Genomic DNA, 21,482 nt, shown 5'->3' on the forward strand with positions numbered 1-21,482 from the left:
CCATTAGAACGCGATTATACCCCCGGTGCTTACCTCTCATTCACACTCCTGCTCTCTCCCATTCAGCCCCGCGCGCGTAATCACCGACACACACTCCCCTCATCACCATAAACGCAACACACAAACAACCCCCCAAAAAGCAGCAGATTCCTCTGCTCCTGCGCATTAGAACCGAGAAGATCAATAAATCAATTTGAAAAATCTGTCAACACTCAGGGAGAAACGTTTAGGGAAACACAAGGGACAACATCCAACTTTAATTAAAGGCTTTTCGGGAGCAACGGGACTGAGCATTTCGCTGGAAAACACACACTTTGCTGGTAATACGCGCGCGGAACAAGAGGATTTTTCTCTTTTTTTTTTAGGAGCGAGCTGTGCGCACAAAGGCAGCGCAGAAACTCCCGGCATCAGTCTCCCTGTAATGATCGCAGCGATCCCTCAAGCTGCCTGCGCTCGTTTATGTGCGCGTGTGAGTGTGTGTGTGTGCGCGCGTGTGTGTGTGTGTCACACTTCGCCTCACGGAAAATTAATGAGATGTGAGAGCGGTGCGAAGCAGGAGGAGGGAGTGTGCGAGTGCAAATGAGGGGAGGCGGAGGCAAGCGCGGGGGGGGGTGCCAACGACAATCTGAGTCACAAAGAGAGGAAGAGGGAGGAGAGAGAGAGAGAAGCGCTGAGGGGGGGCGCGGAGAGGAGTATCTGAAGGAGGAATCAGGAGATAATACCAGAAGAAATGAGATGGAAGAGGAGGAATCTGAGGGCATTCTTTAAACCAGGGGTCCCAAACTTTTCCTTGAGAGGACCACATTACTGTGTTCTTCTCTGATGGGGGTCAGTTTGTGGGATGACAGAAAAAGTGCAACAATCACAGCCTAAACGCAAACATTTACGGTTTTCAGGAAAGTTACACATAGCCAAATTTGAAATAATTCATTTCTGTGATCTTCTTAGAAAAAATAATACCAAAACATTTTAAAAACTAGATATGTAGCATTACCTGCAATTATGTTTGTGTGAATGCTGTAAGCTGAATGTGGTCACTGAAGATGCTAGTGCCGATTGCTGAAGATGCTTAAATTGATAGCTGTAAACGTGGGAGCTGATAGCTAGCTAAAATATGAGAGAAATGCTTAATTAGCCTAAAAAACTGGCAAAATTCTAAATCAGCCAAAACAGCTAGCATGTAGCTGAAATATTAGCTAAACTCCATATTAGCCAAAAACTGAGAAAAGCCTAAATTAGCCCAAGAAAAGCTAGCATGTAGCTGAAACATTAGCCAAACTCCATATTAGCCAAAAACTGAAAAAAGCCCAAATTAGCCAAAAAAAAAAGCTAACATGTAGCTGAAACAGGTAGAAAAGCTACAGAATGGTAAAAAAAAAAGAAAGAAATAAAAAAAAAGTGTTATTTAAATGTGACGGGAACGTCTCGGGTGTAGGAGTCATAATTCAGAATCTGATGGAATTACCCCGCGCTTACACCGCCAGCGTCACAGCTCAGTGGCGTGCGCCGTAGTCTTTTCGTAACATTAAAAGTGCGAGAGGAACTTCCACTGCAGGCGTTCACGTCCTGCGTCTACAGACTGACCTCTGCGTCGCTGCGAATCCTTTTCGTTTGGTTCAAATTTTGACGGACGACACAGCTGATGGTCATCACTTTCTGTGAAGTTGGGGCTATTCACGACTTAAACCGGAAGCCAGAGCGAATTTAAAGTGCATCCGGTATATTTTCAAAATAAAACGAACTTTCCGCTGAACTCGCCGGTTTCAGCGTGTCGTAAACACTACGTAATTTACGTGTTACTCAAAGTGTGTTGCAGCACAGCGTTCTCAGTCATAATGGAAAACGAGAAGCTGATCATAGAGATCCAGCTCTACTCTGTCTGGGCTGAGCTTTCACAGGCTGTCGCTGGAGCAGCAGCCAGTGTAAGCTATCGGCTGTAGTTACTCCACTCCCGCGACGCATCTGAGGCGTAACGCTAGCGGTGTAAGTCCGGGGTAACACTGATCGCGTCAACAGTTGTAAAGTTACAATATGTCCAACAAATATGTTGTTGAAACCTCGCCAGTGACGTCTCAGGTGTTAAAGGGTAACCAAACCCTAAATCACCTTTTTGGGGATGTTGATCTCTACAAACGGCTTTAAAAGTGCTCTCTGTTGGTCATTGCCCTATTTTTGACAAATTCAAATAAACTTATTCTTGAAAATAAAGCTAAAAACAGTCTGTGTGCTGCCCCCTACAGGTTGAATCAATGTATTTCAGTTGAATTTCATGATTGGTCAAACCATTTAAGTCCCAGCCATTTCAGAAGTTCCACATCATGATCTGCAGCTCCAGTAATGAGAACAGTTCTGTTCCACAGCCTCCCCTCCTCTGTCTGGATTTTTAAATTTCAGCTGCGGGTGGAGTCAGCCTCCAACTTCCTTGTTTGGTTACCCTTTAAAGTAATTCAGAATCTGCTAGAGTTAAGTTGATCAGGTTGCTGAAAAGTACAGTATTTTAAAAATGTGTTGTCCAAGTGTCGTGGGTGACGTCCAGGTGTTAAAGTGTCGGAGTAATTCAGAATCTGTTGGAATTACATCATCGCGTAAACCAGGGGTGTCAAACTCCATCGCAAAACACGTTAGGCCACGGGCCGAACAGGATAAACGTTTTTAACCACACGTAAACTAACACTGGCCCATTAATAACAATAAAATAAAACGATCTGGATAATTACCCAAAGGGCCGGATCTGGCCCCCGGGCCTTGACTTCGACACGTGTGGCATAAACGGGTGAAAAGCTACTATATGTCCAAAAAATGTGTTTCTTGGCATCGCTGCCGACATACCAGGTGTTAAAGGGTTGAGAAAATGAGTTCAATTTAGGAAAAGAGAGTGAAATTTGGGAGAAGAGTGTAAGAGAGATGAGGAGGGGGCTGGTTACCTCGTAGCCCAGGCGCGCGGCTCTTTGCAGAAGAGTCTCCCCAGCGTTCTTGTTCACTATCAGCCGCCGAGCCTCCGGTGGGATCGGACGAAAGGCGGAGGGCTCGGCGGGGGGGCTCTTGTGCAGCTCCGCCACCTCTGGCGGCGCTCTGCCGTTCGCCTGTGGCTGAAGGGCGGGCGGCGCGAGCGCGGTGGGGGAGCAGGGCTTGACTGGGGAGCAGGGATAATGATTGGGAGAGGCGGCTCTCTTCCTCGGAGCGCTGCGCTGCTCAGTCAGCTGAGGAGAGAGAGGGAGACGGGAAGAGAGGAGTGTCAAAAAGGCGCTGCCACATAGCAGACGGGACACAGCAACACTCAAGGGCGCGAGGATGAGCGTGGATGAGCGTGCGCGCTAGAAGGTCACAGGAGATTTTTTTTCTTTAAAAAAAAGAACATTTTTGGGGAAAAGTTGAGTGGATTTTCCACTCTTGAACATCTGTGTTTGGATGGCACATTATTCATCCACGAGTGAAAAAAAAAACACCACCAACAGCTTTCACAGCAAGTGTTCACGCCCCAAACACTGCAAGCTGGCGCGCCGCGCGCTTCCTTTAAACCAACAGAGCCCTGCGAGCGCACCAAAGAGGGAGTTGTCTGTCTGTCTGGCTGGCTGCGCGTGCGCGAGACAGATGAGTGCGTGCCCTCTCTGTGGAATTCTGCGCCGGAGCAGCTGTCAGGCTGAGGAGGAGCAGGGGAGGAGAGCAGTGGAGGCAGAAAACGGCATGCCTCCCTCCTCCCTCCCTCCTCTGCGCGCGCCTCCCTCCTCTCTGCTTTTGAACTTCACGCTCTCCGCCGCGGCTGCCACATTCCTCACACTCACTCAGGACTGAGTGTGGTGCGTAATTGCTCCGCTTTTTTGTCAGGAATGCTCCGGCGACATCGCATCCCCGCGTGGTGCTCACCCGCGCACGCAAAATAGCTCGGATGACACACAATTAAAGCCAGAGACAAACACACGTGCACGCAGAGGGGCCTCCGCAGGGAGCCGCCGAGGGCGCGGGGAGGTCAAAGCTCCAGCAGCCCTCTAAACATTGTAAACATACTTCCTTCCTCCGTCCCTCCCCCTCCCTCCTCTTCCCAGCTGCATAATCAGAGGCGCCAACAGGCATACCGTAACAGGCTCTCCAGACATCCCATCAGCGCTCACCTTTTCATCCTCGGCTGCGGCGGGATCGGCCGCGGCGCGCAGGCCGGGCCCCGGGGCCGCAGCCTCCTTCCTCTTCTCCCTGTGGCTGGTGTGTTTGGTCTTGCATGGCCGCTTGCCCTTGGGTTTGTCCGTATCGCTATGACGACGGAGTTTGAGGGGAGGGGTGCCTCCCATGATGCAGGGCTCAGGGGCCGGGGAGGGGGGCCCCCGCCTGGGCTCCTTGAGGCCACCTGAGAAGGGGTTCAGCGGGTGCTCTCTGTCCTTCAGCTGGCCGCTGGGAAGAGACAAGGCGGCCACTCCTGCAGGAGGAGGAAAATAATGGGTGAGCGCACGGTGGAAGAGGACAGGAAGGTATTGCAAGGCCACCCCTCCACCCCCATCCTGTTGGTTTATTAATGAGCACAGAGAGCTGCCCGGGAGCGCAGCAAGCCTGCCAGCTCCAGGGGAGAGAAAAACAAGAAAAGGCGCACAACAAAAGCTGCGCAAACGCAGAAACTAGCCAGCATGCGCCGATTCACACAACAATCAAGGACGCTTTTTACACTTCTTAAAACAAAAGTCTTCCGAAAGACTCAAAAATAAAATAAAATAAATAAAGCCTGACCTTCAGATTCCAAGAGTCAAAAATGAAGCTTATTAGCAGATTTAAAACAAAAAAAGGAGAAAATTTGGGTCTAAATAGTCTCCCCTGTAATCCCTGCTGAAGGAGAAAACCTTGAAGAATCAGATTCTTAACAGACACATGAATGTGTTTATGTGATTAGTGGTATTCTGGGAAAGACTGCAGCCCTGACACTCCTGCAGCAGAACAACCACACTCATTGTGAAAGGCAGCGGTTGCCATGGGTGATCTTATCTAGAAAGGTATTTAAAAATCGGTGGCCATAAAGGCCTGTGCCTTCTGTAGTGAATGTTAACCCCCAAACCCTCCCAACTCTGAACCGTCGGCTTATACCGTCTGTGAAAAAGGGAAAGCCTCGTTTCTGTTTTTTATTAAGTCCCCAACAAATCCCACATCCAGTCTCCCTTTGACTCTACTTCAGAGTGGGAGGGGGGGGCATCGATCGCACATTAGTCACCCTACACCTGCCCACGCACATCTCCAGGAGCCACTTCCCTCCCTCGTCTGCCCTTTTATCATCCAGAACAAACCCGGAGAGCTGCAGGGTAAGGGGGCATTTCAGCTGTGACTCCCAGTTTCCCCTAAAAGAGGAAGACTCCTCTACCTCATTTCCTGCCCCCCCCCACCCTTCTCTCTCCGAGACTGCTCTGGGAAATCCCCTAAAGACGACCGCTCAACAAGAAAGTGAAACGTGAGCCAAAGATAGATTTCCGTTACCCAGCCTGAACTCAGAGAAGTCAGCGGTTTGTAAGGGCTGTGGCGGTTCAAGTCTTACCATTAGGTAGCTTCTCGCAGCCCCATTTCCTGTTGATGTCACTTCTGTGCGCCGCCGCCGCCGCCGCTGCGCTCCTGTCCTCGACCTGACCCGGCCTGATCTTGCGCTGCTGGCTCTGGGCATGGTTCAGGAGCCGCGGGGGCTGGGGCTGGGGCCACGCTCTCTCCTGTTTGATCTGGGGCCCGTCGGGGGAAGCGGCGCCCGCAGCAGGCTTGCTGAGCCGCAGCCCTTTCAGCTCGATGCAGACTTTCAGCTTCCTCACTTCCTCGTCGTCATCGTCGTCGTCGGGACTGGCGTCCTCATGCTCATCTGCCAAAAAAACAACAAATCTAGCATGACCTCGTTCCCATTTACTGACATGTTGTGGCGCACATGCAACAGCTAAAACGAGCAGATTTAAGCGTAAAACCAGCAAAAACAATAAGGTGTAGAGGAAGGAGTCTTCCCTCCCTGAACTTCACAGGGTCTTTGACTGCCAGCATCCAGGAGAGCGAGCTCGATATTGCATGCCAGAAAAAAAAAGATAGGAAATCCAAACAGATGAGGGGAAAAAAAACAGAAAGATGAAAGCAGAAGAAAAGAGCAGCTTTGATGAGGGTGGGTAAGCACAGCAGAGGAGCTGAAAGCAGAGAGGAAGAATGGCTGTCCCTCTTCCTCGCGTCTCCCTCGCGCGGCGCTCAAAGGCAGGATTAAACACTTCTCTGAGCTGGCTGCCACACAGAGCGAAACACGGGACGGAGCGCTGCGAGGAGGCGCGCCTTTAAAGACCCACTCCGATGAAAATCAGGTTTTGGGGTGTTTTAATCTAATTTTTCCCGATGATGGGGGACATATATCAAGAAAATTAACCTTAAAATCGCATTTCAGATTATTTCTATATTCAAATCCATGTGAATTGGGAGCAGATGAAAAAGGTTGTAGGTGTGACCAAGCTACAAGCTCCCTGCTCTGCTCCATTCTGATGCATCCACCTGCAGACAAATAGATCCATGAACGTCTTTGTTTTCCTCATCTGTGCTGGAATCTGGATCAAAGCTGTACATCTAGATAGCTCCAATGTTGCTCGCCGTTTTTGTTGCACCACTAATGGGATGCGACGTTCTCGCCGACCTTGGCAACGCGCGTTCAAGTGATCAACTTCCAAAGAAAAGTCTATACATAAACGTATGTATATGTGCATTTTGAGGTCCGGCGATCAAAACTTTCATTCAAGTTTTTCAGTTTGTTTTTAGGCTGTACATACAAAATGTGCAGCCAGTGAACGTGTAGATTGACCAATCAGGGTCTCAGATTTGGTAGTGACTTATGGTAGGCGTGCCCAGTGTGTATACAGCCTTCAACTGGGGTTGTGAGGGGCTGTAAGCTAGCGGGGGAGAGTTTAAACAGATGCATGATGGAAAGTAGGATTGGGCTTACTCCACTTTACCAGTTTGGCCCACAACTCAGATGTGAATTTCTAATGAACTACTGTCGCTCTGCAGAAACTATGTCCTACAATTGACACTGATTTTAAAAATTTTGGCTAAAAATGGCACAAGTGTGGTTAAAAGACCTATGGGACCAATTTTACAGTAGATCAAAAGATGACCGCGGTGGGACTTTAGTCCCCCCATGACAGTTTTCTTTATTTAAAAAAAAAACATTCTCAGTTGTGTTTTAACTATGATTATTAAGTTTTAAACCAAAGTCCTATAACCTAAATGACTTAAATTTTCATGTTAATCTGAAGCCTCTGTTTCCAAAATCTCCTCTAAGGGGCGTGGCTTTTGGAGCTCCGCCCTCCCAAGAGATAGCCGTGATAGCTATGATAGCTGTGTCTTGCTAGCTTATTACATTTGTTTTCTTTCATAAGAAAAAATGCCACACATACATGTTTAAAAACAAAAAAAAACATGATTTTCATCGTAAGGGGACTTTAAGGTGGAATGGAGGAGGTTCTATTTGACAAATGATGGTCAGGGTTGGAGAAATCAGTGGAGATGAAAGGAGGCGGGGGATGTGTGCTGTGAGATCCTCACCTATGCAAAGCCTGGCTCTCTTCTCCGGGTGGAACGCCTGCTCCTCCTCCTCCGTCTCTTCCGGCTCCGCCTTGATGTGTAGGCGTTTCCTTGTGGCTCCGAAGCCGGCGTCATCGCAGAGCGACGAGGTGGAGGTGGGGGTCCCGCCGGGGGCCTCCTCGGATTCCCTCAGCGGCCTCTTCGCTCCGTGGAGGCTGCAGTTCTGGGCCCCATCTTTGGGGCTCGGAGGCAGGGCTTCACGTTGGCCGACACACCTCTGGAGAACGGGAACTCTGTTGGTGTAGGGCGGCCGGACACCTGAGCCGGGGAGAGGGTTGTGATGAAAGGGATGAAAGGATGAAAGACAGAGAGGTGGAGGGAGACAAAGACAGGGTTGGGTGGATGGATGGTGGTGGGGGGTGATAGAGGGAGAACACCAGTTAAACACCAGCCAGCTTTTACTCTGCTTTAAAGACAGGCCGTAAAAGTTTGATGGGGTAAAGACTTTTTAATCTGATGCGAGCATGGCGGCGGCGGCCTGCACCTCCACGCACTCTGGAAGCAAAACATCCTGCTGCATCCTCCTTTCCCTTCATCCCCGTCCACCGCCGCGGCCTGACCGCACCACGCCCTTCTCACACAGAGCGTGACCCCCCCTCCTCCTCCTCCTGGACTCCCTCTCTCTCCATGCCATAATTAGGCTCACACGTCAGCCCCGGCCTCGCTCCAATACACAGCTGGGCTCCCAGCCAATGCAACCACCCCTCCCCCTCCCCCTCTTTCCGTTGCGCTCTCCCATCCGCTTTCACCCCCCACCACCGCCGCCGCCACCCTCCAGCTTTCACTCACGCAATCTCTGCCCCTCCTTTTCCTCCTGCCCTCCCTTTCTATCGTCTCTGCGCAGATAAGCACAAAAGGCTTCTTGAAAATAAAACTCCCCCTCGCCGCCTCCCTTGTGTGCTCATTGGCTTGTATAAGAGTGTGTGCACATGTGTGTCTGGGTCTTCCTATTTTTTTCTTTTTTTTGGAAAAACGTTGGGAAGGGGGGGTGGGGGGTGACCCCAGCCTTCCCTGAGCATTTGCAGCAAGTGCACGTCAGCATGCACGCGCACCTTTTGTTTGTGTGTTGTGTGTGTCCTTGTGTGTGGTGCTGGATTACTCACCCTCCCTCTCTGTCGGCCTGGTGGTGTGTTGGCAGGACTCCAGCGCGCGCTCCCTGTGCTGGCCGTCCGCCAGCTCCCGTCCTGCTGCCGAGGCAGACGCGCAGACACCAGCGCCGCTCTCCTTCTCCTTCAGCTCCAGCTCCGAGAACCGCATCATGGCCCGCTGCGTGCACGCACACACACACACAAACAGACACACACAGAGAAACGCAGGAAGAGTCTGTGAAAACCACTTATCTGCCCACAACACACATATACACACCTCTCTCTATACCTCAATCTGGCCTCAACAACTACAGAAGCAAAAATATTTAAAATATAACAAAGTGCATCAGAAATCATACTGTCTTTAAAGGAAATGCCAAAGACAACCAACACACACGCGCACAGGACAAAAAGCAAGACAGGAAAAAAATCACAAGCATTGTAGGTTAGACTACTGCAGCCACTGTGAGTCCATGCGCTCTGGGGCTTAAGTCCTGGCATCTCCCTTCCTGAAACACAAACATGGCTAGAAATGTATAGATCTAAGGCCTGAGGCAGAGAGGAGATGAAGAGGAGGAGGAAAGAGAGGAGCAGGTGAGAGGAAGGGGAGGGGGTGCGGTGATACAGAGTACAAAAGAAGACAGAGCCCATCAGAGGCATATGTGATAAGAAATGTAAGGAACTGACCTCCCAGTTAGCTGCAGGTTGGCTTATATTACTCCCCTCTCGTGATATGACTTCCATCTAAGCAATTAGAATGGTGGGCTCAATATATCTGTCCAGTATTTCATCTTTTTTTACTTTGATGTATTTGTTTCTCCACATTTTTTTAAAATCAACACAATAGGCAGCCACAATCCCACAAAATGACACAAATTAGAGTGACTCAACGGGTCAATTAACACTGCACCAAAGCTATCAAGTCATGTCTAAATCAAATGGGTGAAAAGTTGAAATTGAAGAAAAAAAAAACCCAGAAGAATAAACAAGGATTTAGCAGTTCGTTTCCCGCTTCCAAAAAAGATCAGACCTCATTTTCACACGTCGATAAATTCAAGGTTTGATAGCTTTGTTGCAGGCGTACACTGACAAGCATGACACACACAAAACCACATTTTCTAGTGCGAATGCAAAACACAGACAGAAATGTGCAACTTATTAAGAGATCTGCCTCAGAGCCAGTGGGTAATATAGAAAAGACGTTCCTTGTGTTTCTGAGCTTTGAACATGAGGAACCCCGGAGATAACGGTTCAAAACAAGTAACTCAATCTGTGTGAATGAATGAAACTGGATGAGAGCCAAGTGTCTGGGGATATTGCTGGAACTGTGTGTTAAGGAGACAGGAACTGTAAGCCAATGGGGGCGAGGAGAATTGACCTTGAACAGCAAACGGGCAGAGCAGCTCAGGCCGTCAGAGGAAGGCAGGCTGGGGGAGGATAGTGAGTGGCGTATGGGGGCATGCAGAAAGTCTCAGAGGAACCCCGAAAAAAAAAAGGGCAGCTGTTGGTCGTTAAGCTTACGGCAAGCCCTTCGCTGGCCCTAACCTTCAGGGTTAAGCATAGCCGAAGGCAGCGTGAACCGTGAGGGTGCCACAGTCATGCTTCTCTGAAGCCACTGTATGCGTCTCTACAGAACAGTCGGCGCTAAACGCATGCAGCCACACAAGAACAAGCACGTACAGACAAACAAACACGCACAGATATGACCTCGACTCGGTGAAGGCAGTGCCGTTTAACCTTTGAACTGCCCACCCCTGAAACCAGGAGTGATCTCAAGATAACGATAAAACCACAGCCAATACAGTAGCGTGACAGCACGTCCATTACTGTCTACGGTGTTGTAAAATATGACATGCAGGGTTTGCTCTACAAGCAGTTCTGAATGTTGCAGAAAGAGAATAGAGAAGCTGACCCTTAAACCCTATATGAGTTTTTTTTTCTTTTTTATCTATAACCGTCAACTTCACCAAAACAAGGAACCAAAGAGAAACAGCACATGTGACTGGACAGTATTAGTACGGATGTCCACAAATAATTGATGTGATCCTAATCTCAGACACTCCTGCTGCTCTCCATTAGCTTTAGAATTTTGTTTGGGATGCACTGATGTCCGGTTTAGATTTACTTTTTGTGCAACTCGGTTGTGTTGTTTGAGCTTCTCCTCTAATAGCCTCTGCTGCTGCAGCTTTAGACAGTACTGCTTTAGGAATTCAGACACACAAAACAAGACAAAAAAAACCCACACCTGAACCATACAGAGAGTAAAACCAAATTTTACAAACACGACCCCCGCTCCACCCTCATAAGTAATAAACATTAGCCAAGAAATTAAATGTTCACTAAATAAGAACAGTTTTTAGCAAGAACATACTTGTTAAAGTTCTTATTTACCAACCTGTCTGGAACTGCTAACCAGTTTGTCATCATTTTTTAAAACTCATTCCGGCTGGACTTACTTGCAAAGCTCTTTGTTCGCGGCTCAGCTTGCTGGAGTCGGCAAAAAGCTCAGTGGTGACACATTTGAAGCGGTCGCCAACGTAGCCAGAGGAATTTGCAATTCTTTTGGCCAGACTGGACCTATGAGAGTTCTTGGATGAAGTCTGGCAGCCCTCTTCTTCTTCGTCATCAGCCTCTCCTTGAGATTCCACTAGATCAACAATACTGTCCTCCTTTACAGTCTCTTTACAGGCTTTCTCCTGGTCCAAGTCCTTCATGACAGCCGCACAGTTTGGAGTAAAATGAGAAGCTTGGTTAGTCCGATCCCCTTTGTCCTTGCCAGAACTGCGCTCCCCTGAGGTGCGGGCGCAGCGCAAAGTGCTCTGGTCTTCTACTCCAGGATCAGGACTTGGGCTTTGCTCCTCTGAGCTCTCCTCTTCTTGAGAGACATCCCCAGGAGAGGTTGGAGATGATGTCACCCCAGGACAAGGCATCTCATGAGGAGTCTTTTCTTTTCCAAAAAGAGTGTCTGGCTGTCCATTGTTGAAGTTCGGCTTGAGGTTGGGGTTTGATCCAGGGTGGACTGAAAAATGGTGGGGGTTTTCTTTTGGCTTATAATCAGTCTTTGTCAGATTTTGATTACTGTGACATTCATTTTGGTTAACCTTGGTGCTAGCCTCAGCGGAGGGTTGTTTGTGAACTGAAGGGATAGATTCAACGTCTGTGTCTGAGTGCACAAGGTCAATACAGACTATTGTTTCTCTGGATGCTGCAGCAGAGGAAGAGCTTTTGCTTTGACTGCCGCCCTGTCCTTGTGCTCCTGCTTCCCTGTCAGACTTCACTGTGTTGGTGTCTCTCGTCTCTTTCTCAGCGTTATCTCTCCCACTTCCAGGTTCTTCAACAGCTACTCTGGACTTTTCCTGTGCTCGAGGCTTGTGGTTTGCCCGGTCTAGAAGCTTGCTTTCGGAGTGAGTCTGCATCAAAGGATGAGCCATCTCCTGTGAATTATAAGCAAGGTATTCACTGCCTGGACCACCCGGGAGATTGGGAGGGTACGGTAAAGGGTGCTTTGCTGCCAGGTGGGGTTGATAAAGGCTGTTGTTTCCAAGCAGCGCTGGGTGAGTGTAGACTGGGCCTTTCCCTGAAATTGGCACAGAATGTAATCCCATGCCATCTGGGATGGGGTAATGCAGATATCTGCTGGCATAAGCCAGGCTATGGTTTAAATAAGCATCATTCTGAGAAAGGTAAAGGTGTCCAGTGGGGTGACCATTCTCTAAGCATGGTCTCTTGTATGATGAAACCTCTGGAGTAGCTTCACCTCTATTTGATGCCTGGGAGGACTTTTCTCCTTCTCTGTGATGTTCTGCATGACTGGGACTATGTTTGACCCACTCACCATTAGATTTGGGGGAAACAGCTCTTGAGGATCCAGAGTGTTGAGAGGAGGGAACGCTGTGATTAGGCTCTCCTATCCTAGGACAAGACGAGCTTCGTTGCTGATTGACAACTCTCTCTAGACCCTTGTTTTTGACAACCGAGGGTGAGGAGCCTTTGGCTTTTGTGGAACCCAAGTCTGTGCTTGGCCTAGGAGAGGGTGGCATGCCTGGTGTGTGCTGTGTGTGGGAAGAAGTTGGGCTTGGAACCACCCAGGAGGAGCGTAAAGTGCTGATCATTTCAGGTCTCTCTGAGACCTTTGAAGAAGTGCTGCTGACCACAGAGTGTGGATGGGAGGCAGAAGAAACCGAAATGTTTTCCTTCAACAACTCTCTGTTATTCTGAAGTCCATAACGACCACTGCATGGTATAGAGTCCATCTTCACTGGAAAGTCATTAGCAGACAGTCCAAACTCCAGCATTCTTCCAGACAAGTCAAGGGGTTTCTCTGCTGATTCTTTGGTTGGTGGGGTTTGGTGAACTGGTCTCTCAAAATTGACTTTGGAAGGAGACCTGCTGCGCCCCTTGTCAACCCCCACACTTCTGTGCTCAGGGGCCCCGTCTCTCTGCCTGGGTTTGTGGGGGCTGGGTCGGGCGGGAGGGGACTGCTCTGATGCCATGCTGGTAACTGAGAAAGGATGAGGGATGGACTGCCCTGATGTGGTTGAGGCAGATATTGAAGAGGTGGAGCAGGTGGGTGGCTGTCCAATTCTGGCTACTGGCCTTTGCAAATCCAGTGCTTTGTCAAACAGAGCAGATGTGGGAGGAGGCTGGGGGAGGCGAGAAGACAAATGAGAGGAATCAGCAGGCAGACTGTTATTAGTCCCAACACTGGTGCCACTTGTGCTGGTACTACTGGTGTTATTGTTGTTACTAGACGCCTTCCTAGAAGGAGGTCTGCTTGGTCTGCTGCTTCTGTTTGGGGAGCGGTCTCTGTCCAAAGCAGGTTGATGGTGTTGAGGATGAGAAGATGGCTGATGGAGCTGCTGTGCAAAAGGAGGTGCAACACCTAGTGTCTTGTCTTGGCAGTGCACCAGCGATGAGGGGGCTACTGTGACGGTAGGGATCCTCATGGGTGTAGCCACCAGAGGGGAAGAGATTGGGGCAGGAGGATAAGGGGGCATGTAGAAAAGTCTTTCGGCAGCAGAAGCAGCCGAGGTAACATTGGCCCCTTGGGTTGCACACAGAGTTGGGTAGGGAATGTGCTGGGGAAGATAGGGATTAGGTTGGCTGAGTAAGGAGGCTTTGTACATATTTAGAGTTGCATACTTTGACGTATCCATGAAGGGATACATGCTTGCTTCAGGGTAGGGGGTCAGCCACGGCATGCGGAGGTAGCTTCCACCTGCACTAGCCAATCCAAGTTCTGACGTTTTTTCACCAGGGCCAACTCTGCGTTCCAAGCCTAGACCTTCAGCTCCAGGTCTAGGAACCAGAACAGGTTTGTGAAGACTTGGATGGGTCCCCTTGTAGAGACCCAGGTATCCATTTGCAGCCTTGCAACTGTCCAAAGAGCCATCAGGCTTGTAAATGAGTTCCGGAAGACCATCCCTGTTGTATGTCAGTGGAAGCGCAGCCGTTTCTAAACTCTTCTCTGTTGGCAGCGCCCTGATGCTTGGGTACACAACCCCACTGTGAAGACGAAGGCTGTCATGCAGCAGCGTGCTTCGGTCCAACCCCATCGCGGCCAGGGGCGTCAACCTGGCATCCACCTACAGAAAAAATAAAATCATCACGTCATGTCTTAAATTTAAAGCAGAAGCTGATGATAATGAAGTCAAATTATCTGTATAACTGGCACTCAGTGAGAACACAGGGACTTGCCATGTTTTTTGTGATGTGGGCTCCTTGTCTTAGTTCCAGGTTAGTTTGTGCCTCAGCATCGACATCACGAACAGATGTTGCCCTGTGGAGACGAGCAACAGCGAGCAGTCAGTGCCTTGGCTCTGTCACACAGATGCCACAGTCATTATACACACTGCCACAAAAATGTTAACAAGGCACGACTGTTTAAGAAAAAAAACTGCTCAGACATTACACAATAATTAACAGTTGTACAAAACCCAACACGTTAGCCGCAGCATTAACACGTGCACTGAGGAGGAATCTGTGGCAGAAAGGATGAAACAAAATAAGGTGAGAGTCCAAAAAACAAAAAAGCTCCCCTCAGATCTGTTAAAACCTCTTCATTTGCTTCGTTCCACCTCCCCTCATCCTCCTATGTGCCCACCCCATGGGCCCTGACATGCACAGTGGGGCCAGGTCTATTCAGTCACGTTTCTCACACACTGGTTTTTCTGTGCCCTCTTTGACCTGCTCCCTCAGCTGCCTGAGCCAGCAGAGCGAGGGAAGATTATGCATCACAGACCACTTTGGTGGGAGACCATTTACCAGCCGCCAACACACACAAACTCACACCACAACATGCCAACTATGTATTGTATTGTATTTGGGAAGGGGAAAACTTATAATCTTTTGACCCATTTAAAACGTGTTCTCAGTAAAAATGACATGCTGTTTTTAGCCAAACTAATAATTTGAAAAAAAAAAGTTGTTTTCTAGGACATAGTTTTTGAAGTAATTCATTAGAAAGCTGCCTCCGAGATGTGGGCGGGACTGCTAATATAGGAGTAAGCCTGCCCCCAAATCCCGTCAACCATTCGTTTAGGCTCTCCCGCTAGCTTACAGCCCCTCACAGCCCAAGTGCAACAAAAATGTTGATCAATATTGGATTAATTATCCAGCTGTACAATTTGAACCAAATGCCAGTTCGAACAAGGAAAAGACGTACATGGATGCATCTGAATGGAGTGAAGCAGGAGCTTTTGGTCCATCCAGTGTATGTTCTACGTAACAATGAAGCCACAATGTCCTCGGAAATATGCGTTCAAGCGTCAAATGCACGTTTTGAGCTTCCGCGTCCAAAACTCTTGGATTAGCATGTAGCTACACAAGTTTTACCACCATTTTCACGCTCTACGTACAAAATGCACGACCATTGAACGCACATTGAAAGCTAAAACAAAGATGAAATTCGACCAATTTGGAACCCTGATTCAGTTAGGAAGTATGGATGGTGTCCTTTTATGTTCATGGAAGTACCACCCGTTTAAAAATTGATCATGTAAGAGAAATTAAAAATTGCAGTTTTTGCCCGGCTGGAATTCAATGACACTAAGTTTTTTGTATATCAGAATAGATCTGTGAAAGGAAGAAGCCTGGAGCAAGATTTACAAGATTTGCACCGCTTTGACATTTTGCAACAAACCTCTTCCAACTGTAGGTGGCAGACATGAGTTTTAAAACAGTAGAAAAACAAGAAAAAATGTCTCCCCTGCTTGTTTATTGTGAACACCATGGACTAAACGTGCGCCACATTTCTGGTGTGTCCATTTTTACGATAGTTTTCCTGATTCATAACAATTTGAACAAAGAAAAACTCAGGAATACAATAATTGAATTCATATGTGTCAGCCATCATGAGAAAAATCCAAAAAGAACACGTTAAAAACACTATTTTAACCAGAGTGGGTCTTTCTAAGCAGTTAAAATCTAAAGTATTATCATAAAAGGGACAAAATGGCTAAAATTTCCATAATGAGAAAGGACAAAGAATTTCATCATTTTAGGAATCTACGAAGTGATAAATGATAAATTGCCAAAACACTTCATTACCAACACTGCAAAACTCAGGGAGATACCGCCCTCTCCAAAGGGAGGGGGAGGAAGGACAAAAAACCCATAAAACTCACAAATTATTCAACCATAAATCTGCTGTGTGATAAAGATCCATTCCAGTGAACACTGAAGACCCCTGAGCGTGGTCAGGTGCTGTTCTAGCCCTACAGCGGGGGTAGACTCCATCAGACTGGAGAAATGAGTCGATCCAAGTCCGAGAGATTAGTTAGTCTTTAGGTGTGCGCATTTGTGAGCCAGCAGCAGAGCCTTGGTGCGCGCGCAAACGGCTGTAAATAGAAAGCGCGAGGCTCCGCGGCGCTGAGAGCAGCAGAGGAAACTCGCCTCCTCCATCATTGCAGAGAGACGCCTCGCTGCCGCGCCGCTGGCACGCCACTTTTATTGCCGTGACCCGGGCCACATTAATCAGCGCGCTGAGAGGCCCTCCACACGGCTTCTCCCAGCCTCAGCATTCCCATCCCCACCCCCCACCACCATCAACACTGTTGCGGGGCCCCTCCTCCCGACCTCAGCTCCGCGCGGACAGCGCTGCCTCATCAACATCCTCCTCTGACGGAACCGAAACGGCGCGCTTCAAAGCGCCAAGAACGTGTGCGCGCGCCACGTGTGCTTTTCACCTACTGAGCGCAGACGCTGTTGAGAAATCACATCTCCCGTTTCCTGTTTTGCGTGGAGCCTCCTCATTTGAAACGATCCGTGCCTCTGAGCTCAGAGGAAATCGAACCTTCAATTTATGGCTTTTAGCGTCGTTTTGATTTAAATGAAAGAGGAACTTATAGAAATCTTTGCTTTAACGCCCACACAGTAGGGAAAAAAACATGCTTCTGATGAGATTACTCCTCAAGTATCATGATATGAAGACGACAACCTGCTGGGCGCCAACACCTGATGATGAAAACGGCAATAAAAAACGGTTCGTTAAAAGCTCACGAAATGAGGCGAGAAATTGCGCATGTGCAGATATCTGATGCAACTGTCAAGCAGATGGATGGCGCTCTAGTCCCAGCAGGGACGTTTCAAAGTGACTGGAAAAACTTGTTAAAACAAAACGAACAAAAAAAAAATAACATGGCCAACATTTAGGAAGCCATGGCCGCACATGGAATGAATGAAAACACCTTTTAGGGGAAAGTGTGGCCAACATTTAGGAAGTATTATGGTTAGTGTTAGAAACTTTTTTTTTTTCAAAAAGGATGCTCAACATTTAGAAAGTATCATGATTTGTCCTAAAACATTGTTTTGGGGGGCATGAACAAAAAAACAATATCATGGTTTGAGCCATAGTGCTGCCACAAACGATTATTTTAATAGTCGACTAATCACTGATTACTTTTTCCTAATTAGTCGACTAATCGGGTCACGCACAAAGCGGATGCAAAATACACACCTTAACCGTCATTAGCTTTAAACTAGCTAAAATTGATAGCTAAAAACGCTTAAGTTGATAGCTGAAAATGCTGAAGCTGATAGCCAGCTAAAATGTTAGTTAAATGCCAAATTAGCCTAAAACTGAAAAAAGCCTTAGTTAGCCAAAACAGCTAGCATGTGGCAGAAATATTTGGTAAAGTCCAAATTAGCCAAAAAAAAAAAATGAAAAAATCCTTAATTAGCCAAAATAGCTAACATAGCTGAAATATTAGCTTAACTCCATAATGTCCTAAAAAACGTAATAAATGCCAAAATAGTCCAAAAAGCTAGCAAAATGCCGTTTTAACTTTCAATTTTACTACACTCTGACTCCATGTAATATAAAGTAATGATTAATCGACCATTAAATTCCATGACTATTTTAATAGTCAATTAGTCAACTAATTGTGGCAGCCCTATAGCTTAAGCTGTAAAAACATACTTTTTTCAAAAAGCATGGCCAACATTTAGGAAGTATCATGATTTGTACTAGCTCTTTTGGAAAAGCATGGCCGAAATTAAGGAAGTATCATTGTTTGTGTTAAAATTTGTACATTTTGTTAGCTTTTAAAAAAAAAAACGTCCCTGGAATTTAGGACGTCTCATGGTTTGTTTTAAAACCATTGGGGGCATGTCAGAAACTTAGAAAGTATCATGGTTTGCACTAGCTTTTATTGGAAAAGTGGCCAACATTTTGGAAGTATCATGGTTTGTGATATAGCTTTTTTTTGAAAGCATGTCTAACGTTTAGAAAGTATCATTGTTCTAGGTTTTTTGAAAAGCATGGCCTAAATTTAGGAAGTATCATGGTTTGTGCTAAAAACGTTACTTTTTTAGGTTTATTTACACCATTTTCTCCATTTGGGGGGGATGGTGGGGTAAGAAGATAAAGCCCAAGCCGGGAAATGACAGAAAAAAGAGGATTCCAGTGAGAAAGGAATGACGGAAAGAGGGAGATAAGAAAGGAGTGAAAGGCTCCGAGTTGACGCCCATCCACGCAGCTAAGAATAGTTTGCGCAACCAACAGCTCCTGACGGCCGTCCAATCCATCACACTGATCGGCGGCAGCAGCAGCAGGAATGAAAGGGGGGTTGGGGTGGGAGAGGGGGGGCGCTCATATAAGCCAGCGGCTCCGACGCGCACGACTGAGCAGAAAACCACCGGCTGTGTTTATTTATTTTCTGTTTTATTTTATTTTAAAGTGACTAGTTTGAATTTTGCGTCTTTAAACTACGACGGAAGCGATACAAGATGAATAAAAAAGTGGAAAAATCCCTTATTTCCTTCCTTTCTTTGGGGGACAACAACTTGAACTCTCCGTGACCCGCGGTGCGCACACGGAAACAAACACCGGCCCCGCTCATCATCTCCACCATGACTGTGGCCTCCCTGTTCCCCCTGCAGCCAGCATAATGTGCGCTCTGTGGGAGTCATGCGCTGCCATGGCTTCCTCTCCCCTTTCAGAGTGAATAATTACAAGTGACGCAAAACCAAAGTAAAGAAAGATAAAATAAAAGCAGCGACTTTTTGGTCGCAACTTTAGCGCTTTCTTAAAGTTTAACATCAACTGTGCGTCGGCTATACGCGCGCCCCCGCGCGCTCTTTGTCCCTGGAGCTTTGCCAGGCTCTCTGAAGCGCAGAGCTCCCATCAGCTTTAAAAAAAAAAAAAAAAAGCTGTGTGACGCAGGATAATCTCCGCAGCGACGGGGGTGGGGTGAGGATAAACATGGATTACGAACGGGCGCACGCACACGCACATCTTTTAAGGGTGTGTGCGCGCGCCGAGAAATTCTGCACACGCGGCAGGTGAACAAATCCGAGAATGCGCGGGCCAAAAAAAAAAAAAAAAGTGCAGCCTGGCTGTGGAAAATGCTGCGCCTCGGGGCCACACGGCTCGGAGGAGCCGCGGAAGAGCGCACCGGCGCCGTTTTAATTGTTATTGATTATCAGACACGCGCGTGCCAAATGGCCCAATTGATCATCGCAATGAAGAGCTGGTGAAAAGTTGCTCTTTGCGAGGGGCTGGCTGGGGTCGCGCGTAAAGCCGCCGCGCGCTCTGGAGCCGTCACATTATCACCGGGCGGGCTGTAAACAAGAGGCCCCCGCGTCCTGCCGGCCCGCTCCACAGCCACATGCAAGTCGGTGCACGGTTCAGTTGCCCCCCTGTCAACAACGGGGACATTGTGCGCGTCCTCCCCGCACACCCCCGCGCTGTCACTGGGGCCTGGGCGGCAGCCGCTGAACTGGCTCTATTCATTCCGGGCCAAATGAAGACTAAATGGCTTTTTATGCCACCAAAGGACGCGATTGTAATAGAGATGCGCATGCACGAGTCGTCCGATCCTGCCTTCATGTGTTGAAGACATTAATAATAACTTTTCCCTGATTAAAGTCTTTCAGGGGCTCGCTGCTGCTGCCACATCCTTCACACCTTTCCTCCTGACGTTTATGAGGCTGGAACATCTAAAAGACTCGTACATTAAGCCTAATCTCGCTTTGAGGAGCTTTGCGGGGACGCGAACCCCACGGAAACGGCAGATAACGCATTCCAGCTTTGAAGGCTGCCGCCGCTGCAATAAACTCATCGCTTTTAACCCGCTGCGCTGCCAAGAGTCTGCGGGATTATGTCAGAGATGCCCGAGGCGGCGGCGTAAAAACAAACGAGGAGGCGCGATCGGGACCCGGAGGGAACGGAGGGAGAGGAGGAGGGGGGAGGGGGGGTTTCGCCATCAGCGCTCTGCTGATAAATCAATCTTCCGATAGGCCACGGAGAGGTCAGGGAGCTGAAGGCAATCAGGCTGCTGACATTTAGATTTTAATGGCAGATCCCCAGAATTTAACTCTCCTCAGCGAGCCCACCCAGATGTTCGGGGTGGGGGGGTGGGGGGGGTCCTCGCTTCAGAACTTGAGTGACGCGAGCGATGGAGGCTGTGGGGAAGCGCGCGGGGTGTGGGGTGTCTCTGTGGGGTAAGTGACCCGTGCGCTCCAGACCACGTCGAAACAAAAAGCTTTGTGGAGCGCTGAGAGACAAGGAGAAACAGAGAGAAGGGGGGAGGGAGGGGGCTCTCTCGTTTCATCGCGGAGTCCCGGGGGGCCAGCACGGAGCATAGCTTCAATCAAACCGTGACGTCTCCTCCGGGAGCAGCGCAGCGCCTGGAAAACCGATCTGCGCGCGCGGCTCTCTGTCGTGCCTCTGCTTTTGTTCACACACATCGAGCGCAGCGCCGGCAGCGAGGAGACTGCTTTCCTTTTTTTTTTTCTTTCCAGAGCAGGCGCGCACATCCACGCAAAGACAATAGAGCCCTCGTGCCTCTGCGTGGAAATGAAGCGCTTCTCTTCACGAGATTATCCCTCATTTCCTCGCATGATCAGAAGATTGCGCTCTGGGGTTGATAAGGGGAAAAAAAGAAGCCCGTGATTGTTCAGGCATGCGCTCCGTGCGTGATATTCCCCATGTGGTCACTATTGATTCCAGATTAGAAAAAAAGGACAACCACGGGGTTAATGGGTTTAAGGATGGGGGGGCGGTGAGGTTCTGCCTGATTCTTTTAGGGCCCAGCAGGCTCTCTGGCCGCCCCACTGACAACCACCGTCACACATCAGTCAGTATGACCAAAGTCCCAGTGGGGCCCGCAGCTGGAGCCGCCGTCACGCAACACGCTGCATTTCCCCCCCCCTGCGCCTCTCCAGCATCTGAAATGAATCCCCACGCGCGCACTGGAGAGGAATAAACTCTCGAAGCCCCACCCACTTTGACAGGTAACAAGTCTGGGCAGACGCAGCTTGAGGGCGCGATAAGTCTTCTCATAAGCGAGGAAAGAGAAATAAAAAGCAACGTTGCACCCCCCCCCCCCC

General features: G+C 48.6%; 1 protein-coding gene across 3 annotated transcripts in view; it reads right to left on the bottom strand.

Moving 5' to 3' along the window:
• bcor (BCL6 corepressor) overlaps positions 1-21,482 on the bottom strand; it is a 38,243-nt gene that overhangs the window by 9,989 nt on the left and 6,772 nt on the right. For 2 of the 3 annotated variants that reach the window (XM_036209725.1, XM_024286114.2), the window contains 8 exons: positions 14,349-14,430; positions 11,108-14,236; positions 9,339-9,395; positions 8,667-8,829; positions 7,525-7,821; positions 5,507-5,815; positions 4,110-4,408; positions 2,925-3,200 (listed from right to left, as the gene is read on the bottom strand). In XM_036209725.1, the coding sequence (XP_036065618.1) occupies positions 2,925-3,200; positions 4,110-4,408; positions 5,507-5,815; positions 7,525-7,821; positions 8,667-8,829; positions 9,339-9,395; positions 11,108-14,236; positions 14,349-14,351 (4,533 nt within the window). In that variant the 5' untranslated portion in view covers positions 14,352-14,430. The remainder of the gene's footprint in view (positions 1-2,924; positions 3,201-4,109; positions 4,409-5,506; positions 5,816-7,524; positions 7,822-8,666; positions 8,830-9,338; positions 9,396-11,107; positions 14,237-14,348; positions 14,431-21,482) is intronic. The other variant, XM_024286115.2, reaches the window with a different exon arrangement.

The sequence above is a fragment of the Oryzias melastigma genome, linkage group LG21 (genome assembly GCF_002922805.2).
Source record: "Oryzias melastigma strain HK-1 linkage group LG21, ASM292280v2, whole genome shotgun sequence".
Classification (NCBI taxonomy): domain Eukaryota; kingdom Metazoa; phylum Chordata; class Actinopteri; order Beloniformes; family Adrianichthyidae; genus Oryzias; species Oryzias melastigma.